The 20325-nt window shown below is 43.4% G+C and overlaps 2 protein-coding genes across 2 annotated transcripts; both read left to right on the forward strand.

Moving 5' to 3' along the window:
• The first annotated feature begins 1617 nt into the window (after nucleotides 1-1617).
• LOC128746365 (zinc finger protein 266-like) lies at nucleotides 1618-12048 on the forward strand. The gene is made up of 4 exons (XM_053843418.1): nucleotides 1618-1998; nucleotides 2730-3976; nucleotides 10343-10640; nucleotides 11027-12048. Exons 1-4 carry the CDS (start codon nucleotides 1730-1732, stop codon nucleotides 11955-11957), a joined length of 2745 nt encoding a protein of 914 aa, XP_053699393.1. The 5' UTR covers nucleotides 1618-1729; the 3' UTR covers nucleotides 11958-12048.
• Nucleotides 12048-13001, forward strand: LOC128743621 (zinc finger protein 454-like). Its single transcript, XM_053840232.1, has one exon. The coding sequence runs from the start codon at nucleotides 12182-12184 to the stop codon at nucleotides 12929-12931; it is 750 nt and encodes a 249-aa protein (XP_053696207.1). The 5' UTR covers nucleotides 12048-12181; the 3' UTR covers nucleotides 12932-13001.
• The last annotated feature ends 7324 nt before the right edge of the window (nucleotides 13002-20325 follow it).

A 20325-nucleotide genomic window follows, 5' to 3' on the forward strand; every position in this document is an offset into this window, starting at 1 on the left:
TTCATATTGATATTGGTAACTGAGTTTCAGGTGGTGATCATACCACCCAGATCTCACTAATCGGCCGTTCGGCACTACCAGTAATTTTACAATTAAGGACGCCATTGTTCTTCAGTGCTTAATGCATTATTGAAAAATGAAGAGAATTGTTAGATTATGCAAAATTTTTTATTTTATGCTTACCTTATCATTTTGTAAATAATTCCCGTAACTTCACATAAATGAACTACCGAAAAACATAGGTTGCTGAGTTTTATCGCGAGTGAATATTTTAATTTCTAGTAGAGTAAACGGGATAGAAAGTGTTAGAGACCTATGAGATACGTGAGGCATGCAAGGGACGAGATTCACTCACTTGAAATGAAACTGGTCCCTGAGATTTTATGCTTTTTGTTCTACGCGTAGTGTCTGTATAGTTTGTGGTTATACCGAACAAACTTAACCGTTTCGGTTTAGCATAATTTGGCAAAAGTCTCATAGATGTCGCCACAAAACTGGTAGGTTTCTTAGCTAACGAACTGACAGAAAACTGCAATGTTTTAAAAGTGAATCAATTTTTGGAGGCTGAAGAGGCCTTTTCTTAACCGAAGCCATTTAACAGGTGTGTCGGGTAACAATTTGCTCGGAAAAAGTTAATTACCTCGGCTCCTCCCCTTTCGTTGAAGGCGGCATTGCACATGGTGGAGGCCCAGGGTATATGCAACGAATCCGGCAGGGTCCCATTAATGTGTTTTTTCATGTTTCATATAAAAATTTTCAGATAACTTTTTCAAGTATGTGCATTTCTTCGAAGAAGCAATGGCTGGCAAATTTTATTTAATAAGGTGCTTACAGATGTCACTTTAGCACTGATATATTTTTCGGTTGTGATTTTTAAACAAACATCTTTTCGGTGTTTTCTAGGTGAATCGATGCTGAGCTTACAGGTGTCGCTTTCGTGTTGGTTCGTATCTTGCCTAATGGATTGCTCATAAGGGAATATCCAACGTCTGACGTAACGATCTGTTGTATAGTTGAAGATAGAACTAACAAAAGGGCGAATGTCGCAAGCGTAAACAAACCGAGTGAGAGTTGATTTTCCTATGCTGGCCCAGCAAAAACTAACTCTCACTCGTTTTGTTTACATTTGCGACTTCGCCCTTTTGTTAATTCTATCTAGAGTTGTGCGCTGCTTTACGTAGTTTGTTCATGGTTCCCAAGAATCTTTGTCGTTTCGGCAGTACAACTTGACGCTAGTTTTATAGATGTCGCTTTCAGGTTTGTAACTATCTCGCTAAGGTATTGCTGGCAGACGACAATAAAACCGAACCGGTTTTTTAAATATTCAAAAAGGCTTTCGGAACTGAGATTCTCACAGATGGCGCTTTCTAGTTGGTAAATTTACTTGCTAGTGATTTTTCGGCAACCCTATACATTTTTCTGCTGATAGGCTTTTTCGCCTAGCTTGACGCCGGTATAAACTTTTCGTACACGCTAAAAAAGATAATGTATTTTAGCACGAATCTCAGCAGAATGAATGAATTCCCGAATCACGAAACGTTGTAGGTTGAATCTTGTTTTAGTGTGTACGTCTTGTTTTTGTTTTTGCCTTTCTGCACCTGTAGCTGCAATTTTATTTTAATATTTTACCTGTATTCCTACATATACCTAAAAGCAAGTATTTCGACATTAATGAGTTCAAAATTGTGTTTTAAAAAGTGCGTTGCTATAGAGTGGTCCGGTTGCAAGAATGCGAAACGAAATGAAAAGTTTAGCTTCAATAAAGTTAGAAGAATGCACTGCGATAAAGGTGGAAGAGCTTATTATAATCGATATCTTGGACGCGGTGAAGGAACCGGACAACGACGAAATTGACGGAGGCTCCTGTGAAACAATACCGACGGCTGTCTCCGGAGATACAACGGTTGTAGAACAAGCATCTGCCGCCATAGACGTCAGTAATGAAGTACCAGAAGCGTCTCCTACTACTGACGAAAACAATAGAGCTGATGGTTTCAGGTAATTTTACACCTTTTCTATTTAAAAACAATTGGCTATAAATATGTAGTTTAACCAGTAGGTCTTACCAATACTATTCAAATGTAATTCAATAAGCATTTAAATTGCCTTAAATGGTACTTAAGACTTGGCAAAATTTACGGTTACTTTTTTACTGCTAACCTTGTTATAGTGCTGACAATGCTTATTTGCTACTGAGTACTACTGACTAGAAGAATTTGAATGATGTTTTGGTGTCAAAAAGCTAATGTACAGCAACTTGCAGTAAAAAATACCAGAAATGCAATGCTTAAACATTTTCTAAACACAGCACTAAAACTTAGGCGGTTATTGAAGGATTCAAAGCATTGGCGGAACTAGGGGGGGGGGGCTAGGGGGGGCTAAGCCCTCCCTAGAAAAGATTTAGCCCCCCCTAGAAAAATTGACTAAGTTTTTTAATTTTTGAAAAACCAATAGTTAGATAACTATAGGTACGAAAAACTTCAGAGTAAAGTTTATTTGCATGACTGTTATAAGATTCCAGGCATTAATGTGCATTAAATTTTAATATGCCGACGAAATAAAATGGTTGAAAAAAATTCCGAGGGCTATAGCCCCCCCTAGGAATGAGCGCTAGTTCCGCCAATGATTCAAAGGTGATTGCATGGTTACCAAACTAGTCGTTTAAGAAAAGAAACTGCCTATTAGGTATATATTCCACAATCTATCAATTTACATCTTTTTTGTTTTAGCGACCAGCAGCCGAAGCAACACAGTTGCGATATTTGTGGCAAGGAATTTCGGAGGAAAAATAGTCTCACGATGCACAGAAAATCTCATAGGGCCCCACAGTCAATTGAGTGCGACATATGCGGAAGAAATTTCGCCCAAAAACGCAGCCTCGTGTGCCACAAATTGAGCCATACCGGAGAAAAAAAGTTCAAATGTGAAATATGCGACAAACATTTCGCTCTGGAAATATACCTCAGAACGCACTTAAAGCAACACGACACCGATCGCCCGCACAAATGCTTGCTGTGCGGAAAAGGGTTCGCTCGTCGTGTTTTACTTGTGAGCCATACTAATTATCGTCACAACGATGAACGACGATTCAAGTGTGATACTTGCAGCAAATCGTTCAAGACATTAAACGCCCTAAACGTTCATAGGAAAACACACATCTTGCCTGCGGATCGTCCGCTCAAGTGCTTGATCTGCGGAAAAGGTTACACGAAAAAGCACAAGCTTGAAGTACATATGCGCAGCCACAGCAAGGAGCGACCATTCAAATGTGACATTTGTGGCTCAGCATTCACTACTGCTTGGAGTCGAAACTACCACAGGCAACGTCACGGGTACGTCGATCCAAGACCTTTTAAGTGTGACATATGTGGAGCAGGGTTCAGCCAAAAAAGCGGTATTAGTCGCCATATACAAAAGCATTTAAATACAGCATACATTAAATGTTCTCATTGCGGAATGAAATTTTCTACCAAAGAAAAGCTTGAAGTGCACATGCAGCGCATCGCTGGAGCTCAGCCATTCGAGCAACCATTCAAGTGTGATATTTGTGGCTCACTGTACACGACAACAAAAGAGTTGGACATTCACAGCAGAGTGCATAGATCCAAGGAGCTACCGTTCGAGTGTGATATATGTAACAAGAAATTGAAGTCAGCCAAAGCACTTGAGGGCCACAAAGCCATTCATACTCGAGAAAAGAAATTCCAGTGCGATATATGTCAGAAATATTTTGCTCTGAAATTTCAAATATCACTCCATATGAAATATCACTCAAAGGATCGCCCGCACAAGTGTTCGATCTGCGGTAAAGGGTTCCTTCGCCGGTGTAACGTAAAAGAACATATGCGTAGTCACAGCGATGAACGACTGTACAACTGCGGCATCTGTGGTTCGACGTACAAAACAACCGCCGCTTTGAACTATCACAAGAAACTGCACACCTACGTCGATCGAAAACCATTTAAATGTGACTTGTGTAATGCACAGTTTATTGGAAAAGGCTCTCTTAAGCGTCATAAGGAAACACACTAGCGATTTGCTTTCCAGAATATTTTTTGTAATAAAAATTCGCTTACACTGGCATTGCTAAAAAAGTACTACCGGTTATATCGTTATTACTGAAAGTCCATGTTAACAACGTACCTAAACTATCATATCACGTCATCGTTCAATGATCTAGTTGAGCTTAAACTATTATTGCCCTAATTGGCGTGATGTATTCCATTTAGACCGGTCAAACAAATCTATTCTTGTTACGTACAGGAGAAAAAAGCATGACAAAATGTAGTCTGTATGAAAATAGGCTCTGCTTTAGGCCGAACACAAACTTGCTTATAAAACACACTAATCTGTTTAATGAGATGCCACTTTCATAATCTAACTCGCCGGATATCCGAAAATAACCATGCGCCTCCATTAATCCAAGCACGATGGAGATGGAAATCTCCATGGCTTCTTGTGGAAATCTGCCATTTCTTGCTCAAAATGTGCTCGATCTATTAAATCTTTACTGCGATTCACAATACTGCAATTCTATAACTATTTCAACTCTATCATAACCATGGCAACTACTTTTGCTTATTTATGAACGGGTGTCATGCTGGAGCATGCAATGCGTCAAACATCATCTCCTACCTTCCAAAGAGTGATCTGGCCAGGTAGGTAAGTCGTGCTTGTAGATTCAACTACGGAATACGACGGTTTGGAATTTGTTCACGGCACAACTCTTTCTCGGTTTCCGGACGAAACGAAACGGTTTCTGGACAAACTGACACGGCTACCCTGGAGCGAGGATATTCCTTCAGAACGACCGTGACTTTAGACAACCGCATATTTCACCGCTCAGCGTGATACTCATTATTGTTACGAACTGTAGGTGGGATTATGGACGTCCCGACCTCCCCGTCGCAGTCGGGTCATTCCTGCGCTCTCGGCAGATATTTGGGCCGAATTACAAGGTCTTGCGTTCTGATCGAAGGGTACACAACAGTCGCAAAGGTACGGGCGGCGGAGTTTTGATTGCGGTCCACCGCCAATTGCAGACCTCTGTAGGGGAACAAGGGGTAAGAAGGCCCGGCGGGGTAAGAGGGACCACATCGATTTCGTCAAGAAATCCTTAAATTTTCTACAAATGCCCCAGTATGCTTTGTTTATTAGCCTATTTAAACACTTTCGAGACAACCTGTGGCACTCAGCCGTATCCAACGTCAAAACTAGAATCAAAACAAACTTTTCGTTCGCAGTGTCTTCATGCGATATAATTTCAGCAGCAACAAATTTAAGGTTTTTCAGCAAAAAAAGCTAAGTATTTTGACGTTTCTCTTACCACTGACTTTAATTGGGCAATTCTTGTTCTGCGTGTGGCGGAAAATATATATAAAATAGTACGGATTGAGAGATAAAAGCAAAATAATGTAATTTGTTAGCTAGGGGTAAGACGGGCCGTTTTTCACGGGGTAAAAGGGTCATACGTCATAGTGCTCATAATTGCCTAAAGTTCTTCTGTTTAGTGTCTTAATAGATTTTAAAAATATTGAATGAAAAAACCAACCTTTTTCCTGTTAAATTTGACTAACTATTTTATTATTCTGACAGATACGCATTTCGTTTACGACTTGCAGGCAGAGATGCCAGGTGATTTTTTGAAAAGTCTTCACGAATCAAGGAAAAATGTCTTCATTTGTCTGCTTTCGGCTTTCCGCCCATTTAAATTGCATGGTGAAGACATGTCTTCACATGTCTTCAAGTGAAGACATTTCACTTTTTTGTAACCAAAATGTCTTCAAAATGAAGACATGTCTTCACTTCTGGCATCTCTGCTTGCAGGCTTCATCAGTGTTTTTTTCGAAATAGAGTACACCTGTAATAAAAATTATTCCTGAATCTGAGATCATCCTGCCTAACACAGAGCCTCCCACGTCAAAAGAAGCCAACAAGTGCCATTCGAATAACACAATCAATGTAAATTTGGATCTAACGGAATCAAAATTCGATGATTCCAATTCACTTAACGTTGCTTACTTTACCTTCACCTAAAGTTAATGGTATTCGAAGAGTAAACGTCCTGCTGACAAATCAACAAAAATAACACCAAGAAAAGAGTAAATAAAAACCAGTGGAGTAAAATAACGTCTACTCTTATTTTCAAAATTGAACTAGTAGTAAAGTTCCTTCTTTTAGTAGGTGTCTAAATTAAACTATACCTTCTTTTAGCATGTCCCTAAAGACCCCTTAAGAACTTGTTCTTACTTAGTAAATAATATTGAAATTGTGTTTACAACTCAAAGAAACCTTCAAATCTGCCACAATCCGCCTTACTCCGCCATGGTCCGTCTTACCCCTTTGGTGGTCCTTCTTACCCCGCCTGGTTGTGAACGAGTAATTTTTAGACGTTTCGAAAATTGATGAAAAATCACAGAAAAATAAACTAATTAATTCTTTATATAATTTTTAATGGTAGATAAATGAATGCTTTTCCATGTGTGGAACAAGAAAATGTGAATTTTCGTACACATTTTATGCTAGCAATTTATTCGCTTAGGGGGGCCGTCTTACCCCGTCTTCCCCTAGTAAAAAAACATCGATTGGTTGCCCGTCGAGCAAATATGGGTAAATGTCAAACTCTCAGTCCGTAGACTATTCTTGTGTGCTATCTGTGATACTTCCTGATTGCATCCGAGTCTCTATTAATCTAAATGCACAGCACATATTAATTCAATTTACGGAGTAGCATCGATCTCATCTGCGTCAGATGACACTTTATCGCAAATCACTCTCCACCATTTCGCGCGCTTAATGGCGGCTAATAGGTACACTTTTCGACTATGTTTATTTGCTTTTGGGAACACTGTTCTCGTACGCTTGAAAGTTCTACAACAACAACCAAGGCTGGAAATATCAATTTGACTGACGTGAATAAAGTTGCCAAAGGCATGCTAACGTTTTCCGAAAGTTGTACCCACTAGCCGCCATTACGCACGCGAACAGGTGAAAAGAATTACTCGATTGCTATAGTACTGCAACCGTACAACAAGTAAACGATATACCCTATGAAAATAGGCGCCTCCTTGATCTAAGCTTTGCTAGTATTCGCCGCCAGGACCCGGAAGTGACGATAGCGGCTTCCCCGCTTGTCAAGCATGTTCAGCATCATCCAACTCTGCTAGTTACTACCTAGGACTACAAGTTACTACAAGTAACTAACCAGTCAACAAATACTCCGCGACGTAAGTAATGCACCTCCGGCCGTCTTCTACGATTCCGCCCATGCTGATTTCGAGGTTATTCTAAATGTTTTCAAAAGCATCAATTGGAGCACAGCTTTAGATAATGAGGATGTAAACACTGCTGCAACGACCTTCTCTAACATTTTGAACTAGGTACTCGATATCCCAAGTAACAATTTCAGGCTGATCAAACACTTTTATAGCTGATTTTATTCAACCTGTGGCTGATCTATGGTTTAGGTTTAGAAATAAAAACCTTTTTTCAGCTCTTAAACATCTAAATCTGGTGATTTTATCAAGCTTCAGGCTAATTAATAGCTGCTTTCAAAGCTGCAATGAAGCTTAAGAGGAAGTTTTTTGCGCTCCTAAATAGCCCATTTACGCAATGCTGTCAATTCTATTTGTAGAACGAGAAATAATTTTGCAATCTGCTTTTCCAGTCGCTTAATCAACGCTTCATCAACCTTTATGCAGCCAAAAAAAAATCTTTTTAAATTAAAAAAATGGGGCGCAGCCTTATTATAATTTTTTGCTGTGAACATGTTTCGAACGCGATATTTTTAATTTCGAATAACTTTAATTCGTATAATCAAGCTCTACTTAAAAAATGCATATCTTTTTTTCCGGGAATTGAACCCGCCATCTTTTGAGCCATAAGCACTTACCCATCCGCCCCATTTGCATCTGCAGAACAGACAGTGAGAATATCTTTACACCTAAAGCCTAGCCCGCCTAGCGTGAAGCAGTCGATAATGTCGATAACTGGCAAACTTTTGCTGTCAGCCGAATTGGGAAATTCTGTGATCTGACAGTATGTGTGCTGTGAGCCGAAAGAAAACTTGGTGGAAGTTTGTAAAGCCACTTTAACACCCTTAAGCAGACTTAAAGTTGTTTAAAAGCTGTAAGCCTAATGAAGGCTTCCACTCTACATTTTAATACCTTTAAGCAGCCGTAAATCGGTATGATGTTTATGGCTGTTTAGAAGCAGATTGTTTAGCAGAAAAATCCGCTATTAAGCTTTTTTATCAGCTTTTGGGAGAGAACTGGTTTGAAAAACTTAAAGTAGCTTAAACATTGCTTATTTGAACACCATTTGAGTGCTTACTTTATGCAGCTTTGATCGCCTTAAACCAACCTGTAAACAGCCATTGCTCTTGCAATTCAGCTACCATTGTTACTTGGGTACGGACTCCATAAACACTTGCGGTCGAACAATCTGAGCCCCCGTACAAAGTGCACACTGTACAAAACGCTAATTAGACCGGTTGTCTTCTACGGGCTTGAAACGTGGACACTGCTAGAAGAGGGCCTACGAGCCTTCGGAGTTTTTGAACGGCGGGTGCTAAGAACCAGGTGAAGCGAGATCTGGCGAGCACTGGGTGCCCGCGAAACTGGAGATCAGTTGCCGTGGACCGAAACAGATGGAGAAATTATACTGCGCAGGCCTTGTTGTAAAACGTTAGGCTAATTAAGTAAGTAAGTAAGTTTAGCTGGCTCACAGATACTCATCATAGCATTTATACAAGGAAGCATTTGGCTATATGTACAACAGTGTTTAATTTGATTATCTGTATGGTTGGCTTGGTACATAATCACGATCATCACATTTGTTCAGCATTGTGTGACTTGTACCTTCTGTAGTCTAAATACAAGGAAAAGGGGGTTAGGTTGTTCAAACCGTCCAAACTAAGTCGAATCTAATCTTCATCCGACTTCATCCGCATGTTCGAGCAAAAAATGTATTGATTTTCAGTTGGACCGATGTGGTAACCCTATAATTTCGGGAAATTAATGCTTTTCAGAAACTTTATTTCCGGTAAGTAGGGTATGTTGCTACATCGTCGTAATTGCCTATTCCCGTCCTACTCAACACAAATTATTAAAAATATCAGCATTTTTATGACACACAATGCAAAACTAGTTATTCCCTAATATTTTAGTTAGTTGTCTATCATACGCAATCAATCAAAGTGAGCTGAGATCTATTTAAATGCTTTTTATCATTAAAGAAGTCCTACCAGCCAAATTTCCTACGTTTTTTCGTGCGACGAAGAAAACAATGTCGACTAATCGTGCTAATTTCCGTCATTCATAAATGAAAATAACTCACCCAAGGCATTGTCGTTATTCTACAGCCAGAAAAACTTGCCTGACCTGCAGAAATTTTGTAGAATAACATTTGTCATGCCGTTCTACACAAATACATGCGCGTTAGCTTTGTAAACATTGTTGTGATTTTTAGTTCGGACGATGAAAAATTTTGTTGGACGGATTTTAAAACGGTACGACGAATTTTAGCAATAAAGTCAGTTGCGTAATTTCAATAATATGCTTTAATAGTCGCTTTTCAGTGATTTCAAAGTTCACGGATCGGAAGGTAAGTGTGTTTTAGTTAAATCAGTACAAGAACTTTTGGAGTATTCACTAAATCCATCCAGCAAATGATGAAAATTAGAATGACTTTCCTTAATACGACGGGAATTAGAAAAAGACCCTAGTGCTTTCGAGAGAATTGCTTTTAGGGAAACTTTATTCGGGGAAACGGTTTTTTTCGTGAAAACGGACTTCGGGGAAAAGTCGCGTACAATCGTTTTCTTTTCGTCCGAACAATCATCACAGTTGATTGGTACCTATGTACACTATTACTTAGGTACGGCAAACGCGGCATGTTTGTGTTCGTAATATGCTGAAAAGTATAGGTGTATTAGTGTCATCGTTGTACGGCACAATGTTTATGCTTTTTTATGCCCGTAGAAGAATAGGGCGAGATTGACGTCACCCTTGCTGTTTACATTATTTGCGCTGCTAACACAATCAAACGGTACGTTGTTCCACACCTCTACTACTTCACATAGGATTGGTACAGCGTACAGCACCGGGAGGATTTATTTTCGTTGTTGATTAAATCTTATTTAGTGTGTTGTACGTCATGTTTTAGTCTGTTTTGAGCTGTTTTGGAAAAGTGCTGAAATGGTTTTAGTTACAGATTTTATACATAAATAATATAAATACATTTATCATTACAAATGTAAAAGCAAGTTTTTCGAGTTAAACGAGTGAGGAATACGGTTTAGAAGTTAAATATTTTAAAAAATCATCGCTATAAGTACAGTGATCGTCCGGAATGCGAAACGAAATGGAGGAAACAGTTTCAATAAAGTTGGAAGAGTTGGAAGAATCCACCGCGATAAAGGTGGAAGAATTTATTATAACTGATATTAGCTTTGATGTGAAGAATGAGCCACCAGCAGACGAAACAAATGAACTTTTCTGTGAAACTACGCCGACGTTTGGAACCCCCGTAGACGGTACAACGGTTGTAAAACAAGAACCTGCAATCGACATCATTGATGAAGTGGCAGAATCACCTCCTGCTGCAGTGTTTAACGATCATATAAAAGCTGAAAGTTGCAGGTAATTTTGCACTATTTTTATCTAAAATAATTGAATGAATATGCAATATTTCATATAGTGAATCGATATGTTGTTGTTGAGCCAATGATAGAGTGGTTTAATTTACGGGTCATTCACCATACGTTTGCACCGTGCAACCTGGTCAGACGTGACCATACCACTAACAGCTAACCGATTTCGTATGTGAATTAGTGTTCGATCTCAGAAATAGAACAACCACGTTTCTGGTGATGTGAAATGCTTTTCAGGAACTGATAGGTACGCTAGTGGCTTTTGTCATTTGTATAGAGTTCGAACTCGAACATTAGAATGCTTTTGATTGCAGAAATTCTTACTTTGAAAACCTTTCGTCTCCCAATCTATCACCTGGTTTTCTTCTGTTACAGTGACGCGGAAAATTTGGAGGATAGGTGCAATACTGCCATTGCCCGTCGATGTAGGGACACTTTAGCAGAAAACAGTTGCAAAATTTGCGGTAATCGCTACAGATGTAGTAGTTCGCTCGGCACACATATGAAGATGCACATAAAGGATTTGAGTATATGTAGCATTTGCGGTAAACAATTTTTCAATAATTACTCGTTGAAGCAACACCTAAAAACGCATAATCGCGAAAAGAAGAAATGTAACATTTGCGGAAAATTGTACTTAAACGATGGTTATCTAGCGGCACACATTGCCATGCACTACAAACCACAGCAGCATGTGTGTACAATTTGTGACCAAGCGTATGTCCAAAAAAGTAGTTTGATGGCTCACATGAAAGAACACACGAACGAGCGTTCAATCACTTGTGGCATATGCAACCAAACGTTCGCCACGACCAGTAGTCTAGACATTCACATGCTGACCCATACAAGGGTTAAGAATTTTAAGTGTGAAATATGTGGAAAAAGGTTTTCCCAAAGCGGACATTTACTGACGCACCAGAAAACGCATAGCGTAGAGCGTCCGTACAAGTGCTCGGTTTGCGGGAACGAATTTAAGTTTCGCGCAAAGCTTTCGGCACACATGTCTCAGCACTCGGAGGACCGACCCTACAAGTGTGACGTTTGCGGGGCATCCTTCAAGACTGCTGCTATACGAAATGTTCACACGAAGAAACACACGCGCCTTGAGAAAAAATCGGTGGAATGTGACAGAGAACGCTCGGTTTGGGGAAACAGATTTAAGATCCGCGTAAAGCTTATGTCTGAGCACTCGGAGGAACTCGAGGAAAAACCGTTCGAATGCGACACCTGCGGTGTACGGTATCGGAGCGCTAGCGGACTTCGTGCCCACAAAAAGCGAGTTCCGCCGTGCGTAAAGATAGGATAAATCTTACCTATCATGGTATTCACTAGGTTGCGCTTACTCATTCAAATATTTTGACCAATGAAATTGATAATTCAACTCTATAATTCATCGATCGCTTTCTTCTCTGTTCCAGCTTTGCCCCCAGTTCGAAACCGAGTCGTAGAACCGCCGCAGGCGGTCCACGGGAACATCCCTGTGACATTTGCGGTAAAATATTCAGTAAAAGGTGTCTACTGCGATACCACATGGATCGTCACATCGGCATCGAACGGCCGTTCAGGTGCAACGTGTGTGACAAATCTTTCAGCAATTCCGTCCGGCTGCACTATCATACGGCGAAGCATTTGACGGAAAAGAATTTCCAGTGCGAAACATGCCACAAATGTTTCACCCTGGAACTGCAACTGACGCTTCACCAGAAGCGACACATCGCTGATCGGCCGCATAAGTGTCCCGTTTGCCGAAAGGGTTTCCAAATGAATTCTCAGCTGGTAGCCCATATGCGCAGTCACAGCGCGGAGCGACTGTTCGTGTGCGACATCTGCGGCGCATCGTACAAGACACGCAGCAGTCTGAACAGCCACAAGCAAATCCATACGAACGTTGGGCTGAAACCATATAAGTGCGACATCTGCGGTGCATCCTACAAAACACGTGGCAGTCGACATTCTCACATGAAAATTCACCAATCGAACGAATTAAAACCCTACAAATGTGGCGTGTGCGGTTTAGCGTTCAAGTCGGTTAGTGGTCGATATTCGCACATGAAAAAACACACGTCCGTCGTTGAACCCGTGAACCCGTACGATTGTGACATTTGTGGATCGTCGTTCGAATCGGCCAGCGGTCGAGACCGTCACCGGACGGTTCACAGCGCGGTTGTGGTAAAACCTTTCAAATGTGACCTGTGCCCGGCGGAATTTGTCTTCAGGAACAGCCTCGTTACTCATAAAAGCAAAGTGCACAACGAGAGGAACTATTCTTACCGCCGGTAGGCCGGTTTAAGTCCATCTATTCGAAAAATAAAAGTGGTCGCCACATCTCTTGCAGTCATTACTTGAAAAATACCAGAAATAGGTGCCAGCAGTCATTAGAATAGAAAAGCGAGAAGTCCTTATCGTTAATCTTAACTATAACGTCGTATGTCACTACATATTGCAGTCAGCAATGTAGCGCGGCAAGTATTTTGCAGGAAAGGAGAGAACGTAATAGGTTCAAGTCGAACCAGAACGATGAAACAGTCGATTTGGATGGCGGTTCCATCGTGTTGGATAAGATGCAGATCCGTATGACCAAGAGGTAAGTGCATTTTTAGAGAACTAGCTGACCCGACAAACTTCGTATTGCCACAAATTAAACTGTGCTGTACATAAATCGTGAATCTCGGATGACCTTTGTCACAATCTTAAGTTTTGCATTTTTCTGGGGAGTTCATGTGTGTTTTAATATACAAATTTTCCTCACAGTAAAGTACCCTACGATAAAACTGAACCTTGTCGTGGTGTAGGGCTTTTAAACTAATCAGTAAATGAACAGCGGTCACGTTTACTTCTGAATGTGGGTATATATCAAAATACTTTTGTGATTTCAAGTGGGACTCGGGGTAAAATTTTACCAAATGTGATTGTAGCGTTGTTCAGAAAGTGCTTTTATTCCGTTTAAGAATAAGGCCAGTATGGGGATCTCTGACAATAGATGAAGTTTTCTGGGATTCATCCCTATTTATAGCAACTGTCACAAATATCTCCGAAAAATGTCGGATTGATTCAGTTGGTCGGGGGCTTAGGGTTAGTAAGGGGATGTAAGCGGGATACCAGATCCGATTGGATGCCGAAGGACCACTCTGTAATGATTACGGGTAATAGCACTTCTTAGGTAGCAGATGGGAAAATTAGGTCAATTCGTGTCGCGTGTTCGAGTTTCGGCTAGGCGGTGCTGCTAGATAGAGTAGGATTTTTGCACTGGCCCCGTGGCTGTCCTGAGCTCTGATGGCTGCCCGCGGGCTCTGTCTATGGGAAGGGGTCGAGTCTTAAAGAGACGTTTAAGCCCAGAGCTTTACAGCACTTTGGTCTCGGCGGGCGAGTCTCTATATTTTGAAGCTTCTGTCGACTACCGCGAACGTCCAGCTTGTGCTGCGCTCAATTTACTTTGTATCGTGGGAATGCATTGTGAAGGGGATGAAAGATTAAATTTGCCCTGATAAGTTGATCCGAGTTGCTCCGAAATTTGTCTTATCTATTGGTTCATTTGTGGTTGTTTGTGTTGGAAAACTAAAAGCGGGCGCGCGGGAAGACCAGTGTCAGGCGGGGCTGACGAATTCTCCACTTCTTCACTATACCGCGTATTGCAACTCGAGTGGTACAAAAAGTCCAAAGCACATTTACAAATTCGATCTATTATTTTTCTTCTCATCATCATCATTATCATCATCATCGTCATCATCATCATTATCATCATCATCGTCATCATCATCATTATATCTAAAATATGACATTCCGGCCTTTGGCAGAGAGATCTTAGAGTCAGTTCGTGGAGTCCGCGCAGGGCCGAAACGCCTCCGCCTGCGGGTATAGGCGTGACGGCTATGCTTGGGGCTCTACCTGTGTTTTAGTGGGCGCCAGTGCCTGTCTCGTCAGGTAGAACTGATGTTTGAGGTCTCCCTGACACTTTGTTGACAACACAAAAGGGCCCAGCGCAGAGTTTTATACGCTATTAAGCGACCAGTTGGATAACCCGAAAAAAAGGAAAAAGGAAAAACAAATTTTCCTCACAGTAAAGTAGAAAACAACTCCCCCCATTGCTTAGCCTGATAAAATAAAGCGGATAGCATTTAAATATTCGCCATCATTACAAACCATTTCGCCGAATACCATTTTGCGGAACACCAATTCTCGGTTGATCATAACGCGGAATATAGAGTTTCGCAGAATACCATTTCACGAAAAACCTGTAACATTTCACGGATGTAACATTTTACGGAAAATCTTTTCGTACAACGTACCATTTTTCAGGGGTGACCCAACTGAAAGAAAGTAATAGAGGTCAGTAGATCTACGAAAATAAATAAACCTACTAGATAAAGGTGATCTCTACGGGGGGCTACCCTCCGCAGTGGCCGGCGCTTCCGACGGCAGGTCGCCGGTAACTCTCGCGGCCTGTGGCCGTCTCGCGCTGAATTATCTAATGTTACTATTGATAGTTTTTGGTGGTCTTGTTATTGATTAATGTTTTATGAAAGAGTCTAAAATTTCTCGAGTTCGATTAGTTTTTGAGTTACGCAAAAATTTCTGTTTTATTTGTATGAGAGTCCTTATCCCCCTACCACAGGGATAAGGGGTCTCAAACCATCATTCAAAAAATTCCTGCCTCTGAAACCCCCCACATGTTAAATTTGGTTCCATTTGCTTGATTAGTTCTCGAATTATGCAGAAATTCGTGTTTCATTTGTATGGGAGCCTCCCCCCTCCTCTTAGTGTGGGGAGTGATCTCTAACCACCATAAGAACCTTCCCTGGCACCAAAAACCCCTACATGCAAAATTTCACTCCGATCGGTTAAGTAGTTTTCGATTCTATAAGGAACATAGGGCAGACAGAAATCCATTTTTATAGACAGAGATTTGTATGGGAGCCCCTCCTCTTAGTGGGGGGAGAGGTCTTTTGCCATTGAGAGAACCTTCTCTGGCCCCAAAAACCTCTACATGCAAATTTTCACGCCGATTTGTTCAGTAGTTTTCGATTCTAAAAGGAATATAAGGACAGATAGACAAACAGAAATCTATTTTAATAGGTATAGATAAAAGGCCGGACCATTGATTGTGTCAGTCTGTTTGATCGAATTTAATCCCAAACTAACGTAGTCAGTTCTTAAAAGCATCCTGGAAAATGGCTGTTAGCGTGAGGTCCAAAAAAAGAGCACAGAATATCGCTGACCAAGACGCACTAACTGTCAGGAAGGACTTTCGGTAACCGGGACGAACAAAGAAAACACGTGTTTCTATCAAATCAATATTACTTCTGAATATATTTGTTCACTGTGGTTGACTTTTATAATTGATCGCATAATACATGACAATAGGTAGAAAGCCAGAAGATATTCAAAGGAGCGATAGTAAGGTTTATAAAGTGAGATAACTCCTTTGTTGGTAGACACCGTCCGTGTCGCTTGCCTTCGTGACTAGTAGAGTAGTAGCTCCCATTTCCGCGCCAACAAAGACGATTACTTCAATCAATCACTTTTCTTGTCAACGGCCAGGTCAACTGAGCGGGACGTAACGCAGAAAGAATTCCAATGAATCAAAGGGTAGGAAGAAAGCGTGAACCTCCCGTACCAAACGCTTCCCACATAGATAATGATTTATTTACAGTCGTTGGGAGTATCTTCGCTAATGAAGATTAGGTGATACTCCGGACCTCCAGGGATGAACTTATGGCAGTTGGCCTGGCAGAAGCCTGGCAGCTTAAAAACCTGGACGAGATCACTGAAGCGGTCGAACTGACGCGAGCTCTCAAGGAGCAATGTAACGTGGTGGTGACTACCGAAGCAGTTCGTCTGCGCAAGGGGGTGGCGGGAACCCAGGTAGCTACAATAAGACTTCCACTGGTAGACAGGAATACAGCCCTGAAGGCGGCCAAGCTGAAGGTGGGATGGTCCGTATGCCCACTGAGCGTGTTCCAGCAGCCGGAGGCTTGCTTCTGGTGCTTTGAGCGAGGGCACAAGTCCTGGAGCGGTAAGGGGCCTGACAGAAGCCACCTTTGTTGAAGATGTGGCGGTGTGGGCCATATAGCGAAGGACTGTTCTGCACCGCCCAAGTGCCTGATATGTACAGGCCAACGGGACGCTAAGTACACAACAGGAGGCTCAAAGTGCCCGGCAGGCGCGCCGGCGACTAAAACACGGGATTAGTACAGGTAACGCAACTAAACTTGAACCACTGCCATGCGGCCCAGCAGCTGTTATACCAAGCAGTTACTGAGTCGTTGACGGACATTGCCAACATCTCGGACCCATACCGCATCCCTGCCGGAAACGGTAACTAGGTCTCGGATAGGTCCGGGATAGCGGCTATATGGACGACAAGCAGGTTCCCGGTTCAAGAGGTTGTGTCAACTGCAGATGAGGGATTTGCGGTTGCCAAAGTGGGTGGAGTGTTCTACTGCAGCTGTTATGCCCCGCCGAGTTGGTCGATCGAGCAGTTTACGAGGATGGTAGACCGAGTATCAGTTGCGCTGACTGGTCTAAGGCCGGTGGTTGTGGCGGGCGACTTTAACGCTTGGGAGGTAGAGTGGGGAAGTCGTCGCACGAACCATAGGGGTCGGATTCTGCTTGAGGCTCTGCCAAAGCTCAACGTAGACCTGGCCAACGTCGGCACCACAAGTACCTTCAGTAGGAATGGTGCAGAGTCTATCATCGACGTGACATTCGGCAGTCCTGGTCTGATAGGAGACTGGAGGGTAGACAATGGTTACACTCACAGCGACCATCAGGCGGTCCGCTATGGTGCTGGTCAGATAACGAGGCGGCAGGCGGTGAGTAGAGCCAATACTCCAACCACCCGTGGGTGGAAGACATCATACTTCGATCCTGAAGTATTTGTGGAAGCGATCCGAAGAGAGTGCGGTGATCGCGATACGCCCGATCCGAACGCTGATCATTTGGTTGAGGTGCTGTCGCGAGCGTGTGACGCCACCATGCCTAGGAAAAGCCGACCTAGGTATGGTAGGTCACCGGTTTACTGGTGGACAGAAGAAATTGCGGAACTTCGCGGAGCCTGCTTAGGAGAATTATGCAAAGAGCTCGTTCGGACGAGGGCAGAGCAGATTGTCGAGTAGCACTAGTTGCTGCACGCGCAGCGCTTAAGAGTGGGATAATAGCTAGCAAGCGAGCCTGCTTTGGTTATGTGCCAGTGCCAATGCGAACCCGTGGGGTGATGCCTACAGGATCGTAATGGCAAAGGCCAAGGGCGTGATGGCGCCCGTAGAGCGATCGCCAGAGATGCTGGAGTGGATCATTGAGGGCCTCATTCCGCGCCACGAGCCAAGGCCCAAGGCCCGCTGAGTCGTCCCACGGCCGACGTTCCAGTATCTCAGACCATAGCGTAGGATGGTCGGTCTCCGTGCCGAACATCCAAAGTAACGTGGGCGACGGCGGTTTAGAGGTCGGGGAGGAAGTAACGGTTACGAACGAGGAACTCATTGAGATCGCTAAGTCCCTAAAGGTGAGCAAGGCACCTGGACCAGACGGAATCCCGAATATGGCCATTAAAGCGACTATTCTGGAGGCACCCGAATTATTCGGGCCAGTAATGAGTAGATGCCTGGAAGCTGGCAACTTCCCGGACAGATGGAAGCGACAGAATCTGGTCCTATTGCCGAAGCCGGGAAAACCTCCGGGTGTCCCCTCGTCATATAGGCCGATCTGTCTGCTCGATACTGCCGGCAAGGTGCTGGAAAGGGTTATCCTTAACAGACTCGTACAGTACACTGAGAGTACAAACGGTCTGTCAAGGAACCAATTCGGCTTCCGAAAAGGCAAATCTACGGTGGATGCCATCTTGTCTGTCACTAAGACAGCCGAGGTGGCGATCCAGCGCAAGAGGACAGGTATTCGCTATTGTGCAGTTGTCACGCTTGACGTGAGAAATGCGTTTAATAGCGCTAGCTGGGACTCCATAGCCAACTCGCTTCGGAACGTCCAAGCGCCGGTGTCGCTGTACAAGATCCTGGAAAATTATTTCCAGAATCGTGTGCTATGCTACAACACGGAGGAGGGTCAGAAGTGCGTTCCAATCACCGCAGGGGTTCCGCAAGGTTCCATACTGGGCCCGGTGTTGTGGAACGTCATGTATGACGAGGTGTTGAAGCTAAAGTTCCCGGTAGGGGTGGTGATTGTCGGCTTTGCGGACGATATCACCTTGGAAGTCTACGGTGAATCTATCAGAGAAGTTGAGTTGACGGCTGCCCACTCTATAAGCATTGTTGAAGATTGGATGCGATCCAGGAAACTGGAGCTAGCGTATCATAAAACGGAGGTTATCGTGGTGAACAACCGCAAATCGGTGCAGCAAGCAAATATCAGCGTCGGGGACTGCACTATTTCGTCAACGCGATCCCTAAAACTCCTTAGAGTCATGGTCGACGATAAGTTCAAGTTCGGGAGCCACGTCGACTATGCCTGCAAGAAGGCTTCCACAGCTATTTCGGCATTGTCTCGTATGATGTCTAATAGCTCTGCGGTATATGGCAGCAAGCGAAGGCTATTAGCTAACGTGGTCCAGTTCATACTCAGGTATGGCGGGCCGGTGTGGTCATCGGCGTTAGGTACCAAGTTATCTAGCCAAGCTGGAAAGCACCTATCGTCTCATGTGCTTAAGAGTGGCGAGTGCGTATCACACAGTTTCACATGACGCAATCTGCGTCTTAGCGGGTATGATGCCTATTGGTATCATCATCAGCGAGGACGTAGAGTGCTTCAACCAACGTGGAACTAGAGGCATATGGAGTACTACAAGATCGGCCTCGATGACCACATGGCAGCGGGCATGGTCTAATTCCACAAAAGGCCGGTGGACACATCGACTTATCCCGGAACTATCCGGGTGGGTCAACAGATATCAACTTTCACCTGACACAAATTCTGTCAGGGCATGATTGTTTTAGACAGTATCTGCACAAGTTTGGGCATGCGGAGTCCCCTGCGTGCCCCGAATGCGTGGACGTTGAGGAAACTGCAGAACATGCTTTCTTCATATGCCCTCGCTTCGCGGGCGTGAGAAGCAACATGATGGCAGTGAGCGGACAGGACACTACTCCGGATAACTTAGTCCAAAGGATGTGTTCTAGCTCGGACGTCTGGGGAACGGTCAACGCGGCTGCTACCCAGATCGTACTTGAGCTACAAAACCGCTGAAAAGCCGATCAACGGCGAATAAACAGCCTAACTACCATAGTCCAGTAGTTATCTAAGAGTGTGCGTTAAGCACAATAGCCCCTCCTTGAAGTAATACCGATAAGGTGGTGCCAGGGGGGATTGAGGCTGGAGACTCGAGTAGGGTTTTAGTGGGTCTGGATTCTCACGCCCCAGTAGGGGGGTCGGGATACCGAACCCCACTCCCTGAGTTGTCTTCTCAGGTGTCTGATAGCAGATTTCCCTACTCGTTAAAAAAAAGCCAAGCTGCAATTGGTCAAGGATACAGCGCCTTTTTTCGCTCACTGTGAATACAATTATACAAAGTGGGAGTATTTCAGAGTATGGCTAGTGGAGCGCACAACTTCCGACCGAGGATAGATCCACCACCACCGCGCCTGAGAGGCTCCGGTAGGCCGTTTTGTCCGGGAATGGGGAAGTGGTATCAATCGACGAATGTAACTCTCCAGCCTCCAGGATACTCG

Source organism: Sabethes cyaneus, chromosome 1 (assembly GCF_943734655.1).
Source record: "Sabethes cyaneus chromosome 1, idSabCyanKW18_F2, whole genome shotgun sequence".
Lineage (NCBI taxonomy): Eukaryota > Metazoa > Arthropoda > Insecta > Diptera > Culicidae > Sabethes > Sabethes cyaneus.